Source organism: Vidua chalybeata, chromosome 2, assembly GCF_026979565.1.
Source record: "Vidua chalybeata isolate OUT-0048 chromosome 2, bVidCha1 merged haplotype, whole genome shotgun sequence".
Taxonomy (NCBI): Eukaryota; Metazoa; Chordata; class Aves; order Passeriformes; family Viduidae; genus Vidua; species Vidua chalybeata.
This window is the reverse complement of record NC_071531.1, coordinates 56511492-56525178: the sequence shown is the minus strand read 5'-3', so window position 1 is coordinate 56525178 and position 13687 is coordinate 56511492. Positions and strand designations below refer to the sequence as shown.

At 34.1% G+C, this 13687-nt stretch overlaps 1 protein-coding gene across 6 annotated transcripts in view; it reads right to left on the bottom strand.

The window, feature by feature from the left end:
* DIAPH3 (diaphanous related formin 3) overlaps positions 1-13687 on the bottom strand; it is a 202227-nt gene that overhangs the window by 62939 nt on the left and 125601 nt on the right. For all 6 annotated transcript variants that reach the window (XM_053935714.1, XM_053935717.1, XM_053935715.1 and 3 more), the window contains 2 exons: positions 12496-12660; positions 8450-8585 (listed from right to left, as the gene is read on the bottom strand). In XM_053935714.1, coding sequence (XP_053791689.1) covers positions 8450-8585; positions 12496-12660 — 301 coding nt within the window. The remainder of the gene's footprint in view (positions 1-8449; positions 8586-12495; positions 12661-13687) is intronic.

Sequence of the window (13687 nt, the reverse complement as noted above, 5' to 3'; positions counted from 1 at the left end):
AGTCCACTCAATTTTGCTCACATACCTACTCTCTCACCAGCTCAACAATACAGGATAGTCTAGAAATGAATTTTACATTGCATTATCTGCTAATATTTTTTAAAGCCACCTAAAAGACTCAAACTTTTTATAGTCCTTTTCCTATTTGCTTGTGATGCTGTGCCTTTTAGTGGGAAAAAAAGACTGCTAAATTGAGAACAATGTTAAGTTTCTTTTAGCTTTATTTAACCACTGATAACTAAAACAGATCAGCCTTATGCACTCAGATTATCTAAGGCTATGATTTGAAAGGACAGCTAATAGCAAGAACTATTGATTACATATGAAGAACTCAGTCAACATGTTTTACTATTAAGGAGTTTCCCATTTTCTTTACACATCACAACTCCAATGACACTAACAAGAATACAACCAATCTGCTTTCCAGACTAGCCAAAAACTAGTATTTTCATTACTTTTGTTTCACAGGGGGAAAAAATACAAACATCTATTATTGAGATGAATCAATTACAATTTCATTTAGAAAACAGGAAGAACAACTATAGGAGCATTATTAATTGAACATAGCTTCTTAAAAGAATATATGGAGCTGGACATAATACACCTGTGTGGGTGTATGTGAACATCTCGTCTCTTGGTTACTGTGTGCCTCTGAAGGAGCTTATTGAGCACAGTACTGTTTCCATTTAAATTTATAAACAGCCAATAAATTAGAAAATATACACAATGATTGCTCATACTAAAAGTTGTGCTACAGAGATGAGGGGCTCAAGGAAATTTTCAGGTTAAATATTTTTTCATAAGTGGAGTGATAAAGTTCTGACTGGACTGCATGACTGAGCTTACTCTTAGGAAAATTTCTGGACAGCTTTAGGTGGGAAAGATCCTTTGGTCTTGGGTTGGGTAGGTGTAAATGCCTAAGAATACCCAGAAAAATCAGATCAACAGCCAATCTACCCCTGCATCCTTTTGCACTAGAGGCCAATAGGAAACATTTATACAAAGGACAGGATAAATATATAATTACATTTCTAGAATGGTCTCTTGGTCTCCAGCTGTTCATGATTCAAAGATTTTGTATTTGAATTTAGTAGCCTTCAATAGAGAGAAGCTGCCAGAGAAATCAAGTAACTTTTGTCAGCAAACTTCAGAGCAAGAATATTTTGGTATGCAGTAATGAGACTGTACTTCTATACAACCACTGAGGTATTGCTGGGTGAAGATAAGCATCCTAGCAAACAGCATAGTAATAGAAGCAATAGCAGACTCAGTTTGAAGGAAGAGTCAGAGACATGCCCTTCCCATCAGCTAGCTTTCCAGCAATTACAGAGCAGGTTCTTGGCTTTTTTACAACTTTGAACTGAGGAAAGTAAAAATAAAGCATATCCTCCAATGCTTTGGTAAGGATATTTATTCCTCCCTTCCTCTGCAACTTGAGAAAAGAAACTTTAGATGATACAGAAAAAAAACAGAGAATAAAAGCATCATATAGCAGGAGTGAGAGTTTAGAGGACTCTGGTGTCTACCTCCTTACAGAGGAGATGTGAGGTAGTATTTGGAGTAGGAAATGCCTACTCAAATCAAAACCTATTATATGTATAAACATTAGAGTTGTTAGAGCTCTTAATCCCAAAGATGTCTCCAGATATTGCAATTGTTTTTCACGGTAACGTCATTTTAAGTTTGCAGGATTGTTTTCACATTTGTTGAGAAATTTTACCCCTATAATATAAATGGCAAGCCTTTTGAGAATATTCATCTACAGACATTACTTTCTTGACCCTTAATTTTTTCAACAGTTGTGTTTGTTCTAATTATTTTTCTCTCTTCTAAATACAGCTGCTGTTTATTTTTCCTTGGGCTTTGTATAAAACTCAGTTTCACAGAAGCTTTTCAGCTGCTTTCTCCAAAGATTCCACTTCTAAGTAAAATTTTCAGAAGATAAATAATTGTTTCTTCTAAACAACTTGCTCTTTTGGAGCTTCTACACAGTACAAACTAACAGCAGTTGCTGCATTCTGAGCCCATGGGCTGCAAATAAGTGCACGAACCTCCATGTTCCAGAAGACTTAACACTTCTGGCATCTTGTTAGAGCACACAACCTGTGACTATTAGTTGTTGATTAAATTAATATACATTCAGATCAGTTCTACCTTTTTGCGCTAAAAACATCAAATTCAGTGAACAGATAAGGTTTTGCTGTATCCCATGTTTTGCTGTGGCTTCTTCAGATGTTTTACATCACATGTATCACATTGATTCTTTTAGATTTTTTTTTATTAAACATACCTGTATTTTATCATTCTCTGGAACCTTTTTCAAGCATGCATGTGCCAATTATTGTTGAGGGAACATCTGGATGTTCTTGGTAATTTACCCAGATTTATACTTTACTGTCAAAACAATACAATTGTAGCTGAAAAATAACCTCCATACTTAAGGAAGTATCAAGTGATACCTCCTTTCTGGTGGATTTGTGGCCAGTGTCTATCACATCTCCTTCCTCATACGTATGACTTCCTTTTTTTTTACTTTTTTGGTAAACAGACATCATGCAAAAATTAGATCTACTCTCCAAAATCGTCATGGGCTTACTACGAACTGTCCAGTAAATATTAGCATGAGTAAATACTGAGTAAGCAACTCTAATCTCAGAGTTCTTTCTGCCACTGTAATGTAACATAAGAGGAAGAGCTTACACTCCTCATAGTTATGGAAAAGAGTTATTTCCCACTGGCCTCCTAATAAAAGTGATTCTTAAGAATGAATTTAAATAACAGAGAGAGCCCTCAGGAATCCTCTTGGTGACGAGGGTCCAATTTGAGGATAAGTGGAAGCAATCAGGGAACAAGAGGAAAAAGTCATCAGCACCACAGAGGAACCGACTTGAGTGGAGCACTTGAAATTCCAAAAGGGGAAACTACCTGGAGAAAATAACGTACATAAAATGCTTGTTGGATATTAATAATATAGTCCTTAGGACTTATTCATATATCTCATTGTCAGGTCTTTTGTCCCCATTACAACTAAATTCAACTAAACTTACTAATTTAGTTGAATGAAACATACTCCTAAATTCCCAAAACCTAGTAATTTATATACTATTGTTCAAAAATCTGTATTTTTTCGGGATATTATCCCAGCAGACATTTTATAACAACAAATTACCAACATATGTTGGAAACTAATGGTGTCTTTTCAGTGACTTTTGCAGTCCTTCACTCCCCTCAGAGGAAAAGAATACTCTTGAGAAGTATTGAATCTTTTACTCCAGTGAGAACAAATTAATAAAATGGAGGCCTTACAAACTTGACCTTAGCAGGTAAAGTAGGATCTTTGAAGGCACCTACTAATATAAGTAAAGCATTTTATCTGTTGTACCCTGAACTTTAATTACCTAATTTTATTTACTACTTTCATTTTTTAAACTATCAGTACTGGCATCCATGGTGTCCTTTTGTTTTGCAGAACACTACAGAACTAATGAAAATATTCATATTGCTCAACTTAGCAGACAATAATAAAGCAGTAAATATTTGAAGAACTAAAGCTTAAAATGCCCCTAGCAAGTTTGTGAGACAGGAATGTGGATTTTTTTTTTCCAAAATGAGATAAGCAATATAAAACCTCTGCAAAAATAAATGCTGCAAAATTGACTGCAAATAAGGTCATAACTGTTTAAATGAACTAAATCTTATTTAAAACCAGATCATTATGATAAAAATGAAACTGAATAACACAACTGAAAGCAAACTAATATGTTATATTGGAAATCAGATATTCCATTTTGGCATTACTTCACTGTTTTTATGCAAGAAAAGGGCAATCTTTGTAAATAACCACTGATAAAACTGGCTTGTTACTTAAATAGTATTCGAAGTAAGACACAATGAAAATGCCAAAATGATGGAGTTCTCAATTATATTACAATAAATTTAGCTGCTATTATGTCAGCTATAGAATTCTTTACATTCTGATAAGATAAAAATAATTGATTGGTGTGCTTCTACTAAGAATCTGAACAGCATGAGAAAGTTTGTATCTGAATGTTAATAGTATGCAGACAAGTGGCATTTACATAAAGATCCCCTTTCACTGGCTATTTACCTTTGGAAGGGTAGTGTGTGATAGTTTGATTTGGCTTCAAAAAAGCAAGTAAAGTATCTCACGATGAATATAATTTTGTAGTCCAGAGAATATTTAGTGGACAGATTTTATTGACATAAATTTCAAAATGCTAAGTATCACTCACTACTTAGTCAAAATGTTTACTGAATGCCACTTACTTTTCAAGTTAGGATGGAGTTGAAAGGAAAATATGAACCTGATACTTTTACTACATAAACTGAAGACTCACAGGCTTCTTTATCAGTGAACTATTTGAGCTGTGACCACTAGGACATGTAGATGTTGCTAAGATGTAGAGATAGAGACTTTTAGCAAACTACGGTTTAGAGGTATGTAAATCTGACACTGGTTGCAGGTCCAAATCTCAAAAACAATTTGCAATAGGGTAAATGAAACTGTTCTATATAATAACAGAAATATGTGGTCTTATTAGCAGAGGTTAAAATTTATATTGTAAAGCCTACCTAAAATGTTCAAGTTTTTCTAAAACATGTTGTACTGTGTGTTCATAAAACACTACATACTTCACAAACTATAAAATATTAATATATTTATATCTGAGAGATAAAAAAAAGAACTTAAAACTTCACAAAGACTTATCAAAAAGTACACATATTTATCTAATTTTAGAAAATTACCATATCCACACTGAATTTGGTGCAACAGTATGGGAAAAGAGGCCTGATATAGAAGTATGGATGACAGAGCATACCTGTGATCTAGATGACTCAGTTGTTGCCTGTGTATCAAAGACACAACACAGGCTAAGAAAGATTATTATAGTTTGTGAGAAGGCTGATATATTACAGGACTACTTGGGAATTCATATTTGCCATAAATGTCAATTACTGCTAATGAAATTATTGTTTTCATCCTGAAAAAATTAGTTTAAGCTAAAACTGAGGAGTTACCTTTAATCCAGACTGATTTTCTTTTTGGGTTAATATGACCTTTGTAGGCTTCATTTTTTTTTGTTGTAGTTCATTCAAAACTGGTATAAATGCAGTCCTAACATGCTATATGGAAATTAATGACTCAAGTCACATACTGGGTATATTTAAATAAAATTTATATTTCATTACATATGATGTAATCATATGATGTAAGTGTCCCTGCACATGGCAGAGGGGTCAGGGGTTTATTGTCCATTCCAACCCCCTGGCATTCTATTATTCTATGATTCTATATTAAGTTTTATCAATGCAAAAAAGTCAGCAAATACCCCCCAAGTAACTAAAAACTTTTGCAGTATTATGTAGGTTACTTTTATGCAAAAGTAGTTTCCTCCACCTCATGCAGCCAAAGGTAGCATGATAGGCAACAAAACACTGCTCTTCAAATAGCTTCCAAAAGCAGATGAAAGATGAAGAAACCCAAAGAAAAGGACTTCAAGAACAAAGCAGTATCTGGAGAAGGTTAGATGTCTGTGTTGTAAATGAGACCAGTGGTTAACAATACAAGCTTAGGATGATGAAACAAATACTGTTTAAGTACTGGACAGCACCTTGGGTCTTGAAAGGTATGAAGTATAGGCTGAAAGAAAAGCTCCAGAATCATAAAGTAGTCATTAATGGCTAATTAACAGTCACTGAATAAAAGCACAACCTCAAGCACTGTGAAAGATTGCTTTTACCTCAAGAAAAGGAGCAGCAGCTAAGCAAGAGAAAATCAAAGGCATTGCTGTGGCCTGGGGAACTAACACACGCTGAAGCATTTTACACCCTCTAACCTAGAGATCAACAAGAGGACTTGAACTATCTAGAAACGAAACCATTTTATAAAAGAATAAGATCCAAAACTGTGCATGGGGAAGGAAAGCGAGATGGTGGAGTAAGAAAAAAGAAATCTATTTCCATTCTAGCTTCCCATGCAGAAAACCTCTGAAATTTCAATATGCCATCTTGTCAACTAGGAACATCACTGGTAGCCATCATCACCAACACTACAGTATCAACTCCACAGGATTTTATACTGACATTAAATTTAGGACACAGATGTTAAGATAGACTATGCAGAGGTAGTGATTGATAGGTACTAAGAACTAATTATAGTGACAAGGGTAAGATAATAGCACAACCAGTGCCGCTAATGACTGTCAACCCAGTAAAGTGGGATTGGATTTTTTTTATTATTGTTTTTGTTGTTTATTTTGATTTTTATTGCTGTCACTGCTTCTTAGAGTGTTTAAAAGAAGTTTAAGAGAAACAATTAAAAAACCATGAAGTAGCACATAGTACAGGGATTCACAGCCATTCCTAATCTTCAAATCATTTTCTGTTAAAAAGCCATGTTACTCAAAAAAAAAAAAGAGTTGAGATGTAGAATACACTATGATCTATCCACTGAGAAAAAAAAAATTGAAGAACCATTTAGCATATATACTCTCATCTTTTCTCTTCTACCAAGTGTGCACCTTTCTGAAATCCCAAAAATAACTTCTGGGTTGGTTACATTAATGAGTTTTACTTGAGCAATATTTGAAACAATGTTCCTACAAATCTAACATGAGATCTAATCACCATATGAAGAAATAATAGGCAGCAAAAATCAGTTACTCCACAGTCACACTTTAGGTAAGAGTGGTTTTTTTTTGATATTTTGACAGACAGAGGACCTGGTTATGAAATTTTTAGCAGATCAGACATGACTGATTTACAGATTCTTAATGAGAAGACACATTTGTTGTTGTTGTCCTCCCTGACAAACAAGTATACCACACGTGCTTTCCTTCTCACTTTCAAAACTCAGGTTTTCTAGTAGACTTAAAAATATGTTGCAAAAAGGCACAAGAAACCTTATAACTCATCAGTGGCCAATTTAGACAGTATGAGGCTCAAAACATTTATAGCTTGAGGTGACTCTAACACCATGTTCTACTATCTGCTGTTTAGATCAGTCATTCCAAACTGAACCTTCTGTGACTCACAGGAGAAGAAACATCTTTCTGTACACTTGCATGATATCAAACCTCCAGGCTACTTAAAGAGAAGTAGAGGACAAGTCCTTAGCTCCCTGCCACATCAGCTGAAGTGGAAGGGTTCACTATCAGAGGCCTACATACACATGTGTACTAACACACAAATCTCCAACATTGGCACCTCTATTCTGGGAAGACTGAACATGACACGAAGAACAGCTTCATAATGAGAGAGAGCAGCTTTAACTTGGACTAAAAGACTATCAATTTTCCATCCAAAATGCTATCAGTCATACATACAACATGTCTGAGAGAAATCTCGTTTGAAACATTTCCAACCATGCATAAATACAGATACCACTTTAACCATTTCCTAATCTTCTGCAGCCTCCTCTATCTTCTGTGAGCATTGAAAAGATTGTCACTGGTTGTTTTCTGACTGGGTCTTGAATTGTACTTCTAAAGAATTAGAATTTCTGTGTTCAGAGAGCAGCTGCCTGATTTCCCATAAGAAAGCTTTAGACTCACACCTCAAAATATGGACAGGCTTATAAAAATGAATCAAAGACTTTTGGTCTGAAGCATCTCTGAAACTAAGCACACCTACTCTGGCTATTAGTGAAAACTGGAAGAGACAGATAATCATTTATGCCAAAGGTGCCAACCAGGCTTTAGGTAGGGAATTGCCTAAGATCTGCTCAGGAAAAGAAAAAAGAGAAGCTCATGGCAATTTACACAGCAAGTCATGTATCATTCTGAAGGACTACAGAAGCTCAGTCTAGGATAAAATGCAGGCATATAGAGGATCATAAAACACCTCTTTTAGTAAGAGAAAACTCACAGCATCTGCCATCTCTTTTAGTACAAAAGACAATATAGCATGAGTAACTTTTAAAATGCATGGCTGAGTGGCTTTTTGAGGTGTTTCAATTGGGAACTGTTAAAATAACAATTGACATAATCGAAGAAAAATACCAAGTAATTCAGGAAGAGCTTATTCTTATAAAAGAACAAAAATGAGTATGCAACCTTAGTTAAAGAAAATGGTTTTGTGATTTGGAAAATGTCTTTTCTCAAGTAACATAAAGGGTTTTGAGCATAACTGAACTTACACTTTGTTATATAAGGTTCAATATATTCCAAGGGAAAAATAAAAAGCAGCAATTTGAGTTATAAAATAACTCAAATTTTGAGTTATTTTATAACTCAAAACCCCAGGCAATTAGGAAAGCCCATTAAAAAAAACAAACCCAAAATTTAAACACCTCTTTGCTGAAAACTTTAATTAGTGGAAAAATAATTCACCTATTTTGTTTTTTCTCATAGCACATTCAGCAAATGAAAAAACAGAAGATTTATTTCCAGTAAAATGCTTAGTTAAATGTGTTTTCTATATCACTTACCCATTTTCATTTCTAACAAGTGTTTTTTCTTTTGTTGTCTCTCTAGTTTTTCTTTTTCTGCCTTCTCCTTAGCTATTTTAGCACGTCTTTGTTTTTCTTCTGCTTCCCTTCTTCTCATATTTTCTTTTACTGCTTGCTATGAAAAAAAGTAATAGAGTTCCATTAAAATGGAAGTCTTAGCAAAAACAAAGCTGAACCTTAAAAATAAAGAAAAGAGCTTTCAAACTGTAACACCTAACTAACCTTAATTTATCAAATCAAGTAAGTATTTCACATTCCATATATAGAACATTTTATTCAGAAGAATAAGCAAATTCAGAATATGTTAAAAGCATACTAATTGCCCCCAAATGAGGATTATAAATTCAACAAGAAATACATCTTAAGAATACATATGTTAATGTAGGAAGAATTCAAAATGTCTAAACCACCTTGTTCTACAAAATTGTATATAACCATTTGTAGTTCTAAAACAATTTCAATACTTTCTCATGCTGTCACTACACCAAGCAAAACAAGGCTGCCTGGGTAACAGTGTTGCATTTTTCTTATTCTTATCAACATATGCATTAATTCACTGGGTTTAAAAATTCTGGCTAATATGTGTACAATACTGTTTCTTTAGAATTATAAATATGTACTCCAAAACTTCCAGTGAAGCTAAAACAGAACAATGAGTTTCAGAGTTCTGAAATTAAAAAATTTTGCATATTCAGACATTAAGCAAAAGAACTCTATTACATTCAAAATATTTTTTATAAAAGTATTTTGGGATTACCTTTTCATTATTTTAGTGTTAGCTACGTACACTGGTAAACTCTCAGTGCTCTAAGAATTTACATTTGCATTAAAGTGCACCTATTCTTCATTGCAGAAAGTTGGTTTCTTTCAAAACAGCTATACAGAGCCCTGTCTTTGATAATATATTAATGGCTAACAGCTTCACAAGGTCGGAGGAAAAAGCTGCAATTTTCAGGGATAATTAATGTGTCATTTGCTTTTAGAGGGAAAACATCCAGACTGTGCTCAGGAAAAAAAGAATGGACTGACAAGTATTACATAGTACAGACAAATGCAGATTACAACAATACCTGCACAGGCACACAGGCATTGTTTGCAGCATCACTGCCATAGAGAGTGAGCAAAAGAAGGGGGAAAAAAATATCACATAAAGTTTGTGAAGAAATATTTGTGTTGGATAACTGAAGAAGAATAAGCTTTCCATCATGAAAAAATGACAATGAAATGGATTTTTTATACAAAGCAAAACTGTACTTTCACAGTGACTCCTCTAAAGTCACCTCTGTCAAATTTCTTGATTGAGGGGGAGGAGGGTAGATGCTTCCTACAAAATTCTAAAATTTTTGATTGAATTAATTTCAACAAATGATTTGCTGATTTTCAGACTGGGCATTCTGTAGAATAAACTACTGGATAAAATTCAAATGGGACCTGGTACTTGACAAGTACAATACTGGCAGAAATTGCACATTTTCCTAATAGAGTGACTAAGGAAATATCTACTTTGCACCTACTTTTTCCTCAAAAATAATATCAGTAGGACTCAGCCTCAGACTGCAGTCATTCAAATGTAGATGTCTATTCTTTGTAATCACACTGAACAAGTGAGCCTGACTTAATAGCTTATACTTTCATATGCAGTGCAAATTGGATGCTTTGGAGTATCATACCTTGCCCTCAGCCCTTCTCTAACAGGAAACCAATTTTCCATAAATTCTATGTCAAAGCTTAAAATTTCAGGCTGATGATGTCTTGGGTATTGTTTAAGACACTTCTCCAGGATACTAGGTACTTCTGTTGTTATGTCTCCTTTGAGACATCAGGTGGACAGCTCTCCAAATTCCACTAAATGAATTAAGTATGCATCTCCCTTGCCTAAAACACAAGATTAGACACTCAAACTCTCATACAAATATGCCCTAAGGCCAAATTCTATCCTACCTGTCCCATGTGTTTTCAACAGGAAATGTAAGTGGAATCCCAAGACCTAGATTTTCCAAACTGGAGGCATTCTCGGGTTCTCTCTTGTGATTTCCAGGGTAATTTCTAATTTTTACTTAAGTATTTGCTTCATATAAAGGGAACATTCTTACTTGGTTGCTCTTCTTCTGGTTCTTGAAGTTATATCTCTGCTGAAGAGTAACCTAGTGCCAATAGGAGCAAGGGGTTTCTACACCTATGATTAGCCTAGTCTTGGACAGAAGAGCTGATACCTCAAGGTGTGTTTGCTCCCTTTCCTGCAACTGGAGGAGAATTCTAACCATTAAACAATTTCTTCATCATGAAAGCTATCCTTCCAAAGAAAGGAATGAGCTTATTAGCAGTACCCATGATGCTGTGAAAGTACAGAGGGAGGTTAACAGGGATATCTGATACCTAAGATATTCCACTGAGTGTACCAGGAATTTAGCTGTGGAAGCTAAAGCTCTGAAGGCAAGATGCTTCACTCCTTTTTTTGGATCTGGCCAAGTAACTGTACTCTAGATTCAGTACTCATAGAGTGTGAATAATAGTTGTCACAGCTACCAAATAACACTGAAATATAAAGTGCAAATCAAAGTTAGCTATGAAACTCAAGTCTAGGGCTCAAGATTTAAACACAGAGATTTTTTAAACTTTTTAATACATTTTCATTAATTAAGAATGGAAAAAAATAACTAAAAATAGGAAAATATTTCATGTAAATCATCAACTTTGCATGACAACAAGTTGACTAAACTTCACTCTCTCCGATACCTACTGGTGACAAGTCATCTTTTAGTCTGAGCTTCTTAATAATCCAATAATTTTTCAGCACTAAATTTACAAGTCTTCTGAACTAAATTTTCTAAGACAACCATCACCTTCAGTTTCTGTCAGTAACAAACCCCAGTATTAAACAATCGTGAAAATCAGCTCATCTGTCTCATGCTAGGCATCTCAAAAATCTTTTCTGAAAAGTTTCAAAACTGAGCAGCTACTCAAGATTTTGATTGGTGTCATTGAATGATAAGGGGTTTCATGCCTTATCCACACATCTTTTTCATATAGCCTTCAAACTGCTCTGCAAGACAGAATTATTAATTTTCCTCAAGGTTCCTTCTATCATGCTCATCAATAATACCTGTTCTGAAGCATTAATTAATCTATCTTTATGAAACTGCTGTGAAGTAGAGGCTAGCATCATTGCTAATTTTAAAAACACAAAGAAGAAATATGGGAAAATTAATGCAAAGCAAAACAACTTTTCTAGAGCCTCAACTCAACATGAACCAAAGCGTTTAAAATTCTACAACATTTACATGGGTAGTATGGTTTAAACATCAGAAATTAAAGTAATACAACTATTTTCTAATATTTATTAATTCTGAAATCAGACTACTGAGTTTCATATTAGGCACTGATCAAGTTAGGAAAACACAATCAATGCCCCTGTTCTCAAAAATCTGGCATATGTAACTAGTCAAGCAAAATCATTGCAATTGAATACTATCTAGCGTTTTAGTTGTTAAACTCTGAAGCAGCAGAGGCTTAGTAATCATGGCATGTTCCAAATGGTTGCTAAATATGGGTTTCAGTTTAAGCACTTTCCTCAAAACTGATAGATATATGAATTTCAAACTGTTTCTCAGTACCTGTGAGAAGTAATTTTCTCCACCTATATTCAGAAATCATTAAAAAAACCCAGCCATCCAAGTAAAATCAAACACGACTGGGAAACATGCAAACATCCTAAATACATGTGTTGCAATAATAAGTTGTAATGACCAGGCTGCAATGAGGAGTAAGTGGAAAATGACTAAGTGAATATTTTGATCTTTCTTTCTTTTGATCTATAGGCATTAGTTGGATCACTCCTCCAGATTTTGTCACAAAACTCATGCTCATACAATATTCCTGCGGGAGTGTAATCAGTAAGTTAAGCGATGTCATCATAAGAAGCCAGATGTGACAGAAATCAGCTTATTATCCAAATTCATACATATAGATAACGTTACAAAATATAACTTCTAAGAAATATTAGGTATCAAATAAACATATTGTACCATGAACATCATCCTGAAGTTGTTCAAGTCTGTTAAAAACTCCTCCACCGAAACTTTCTTCAGGTCAATGGCATAATACCCCATCACATTCTGATAGCGTTTTTCCATGTTCTCATGCATCCGTGAAAGTTTCTGAAAATCTTCTTTGGCATGATCTAGGAAGCTGTACACTGCTGTTAAGGCTGCAAAAATACTCAGTGGATCCAATCAAACACACTGCTTTCACTTAACATTGATTTGTATGTCATACCCATTTTTTACTTCCTCAAATAAGGACCAAAAGAATTCCTTCCATGTTGTATTTAATGTATATATACTAGGCCTATGAATAAATTCAGGGACTTTCATCAAAATATCTCAACCACTTTACATTTAAAGATTATTCAATTACTACATAATTTCATATGAAATTAAATGAAATGTATGTAACTAATCTAACTTCAAGCACCCATGTAGTTTATTTAGTATCACTGTCTCCTTATTGAAGCTAAATGCTTAGGTATAATTACAATATCCTTGGAATTTAGGTACAGATACCAATAATTAACCTGAATACTTTATCAATAAACACTATAGTCCCTAGTAAAATTAGAGTAAAAACAGAAACATTGATAAACCAGTATTAAAAGTAAAAATCATGAAAGATAAAAAATTTCATTGTAACAGCAATGCATTTATTTCTGTTCCTGAAGGTTGCACTAGGTATTTATGCTTTTTCTAAGGCTATTTGCAATGTTAACACAACTTAATTAAATTAGAGGTGAAAACAATAAAACTACTTATATAAAAGATAATTTATAAACAGCATCAAAATATTGCATGTAAAATAAAAACCTCTATGTTTATTCAGAATTTCAATAACGTTGTTTGCCAAAGAAGCTCAAAGACAAAATATTCTACCTAACCATTTCTCTATGTTGGGCAACTTCAAGAAGTGTGTACTTTAACAGAATGGTAGCTAAACAAATATTTATGTTCCATTATTTTTCTGCTGTAATGAATGCTACAAAAGACAAGAAATAGCCATTTTATCTTTACTCTCAATTGCCCACCTCAACTACTGCAAAAGAGAATTTACTGTGTTTGTACACTTTCTACTACAGAATAAATACACTATGGTCACTTTATGAAGCACAGAATTTTTAATCAAGTGCATGAAAATCTAGACCAACAGAATAGCACAGGAGCTAGC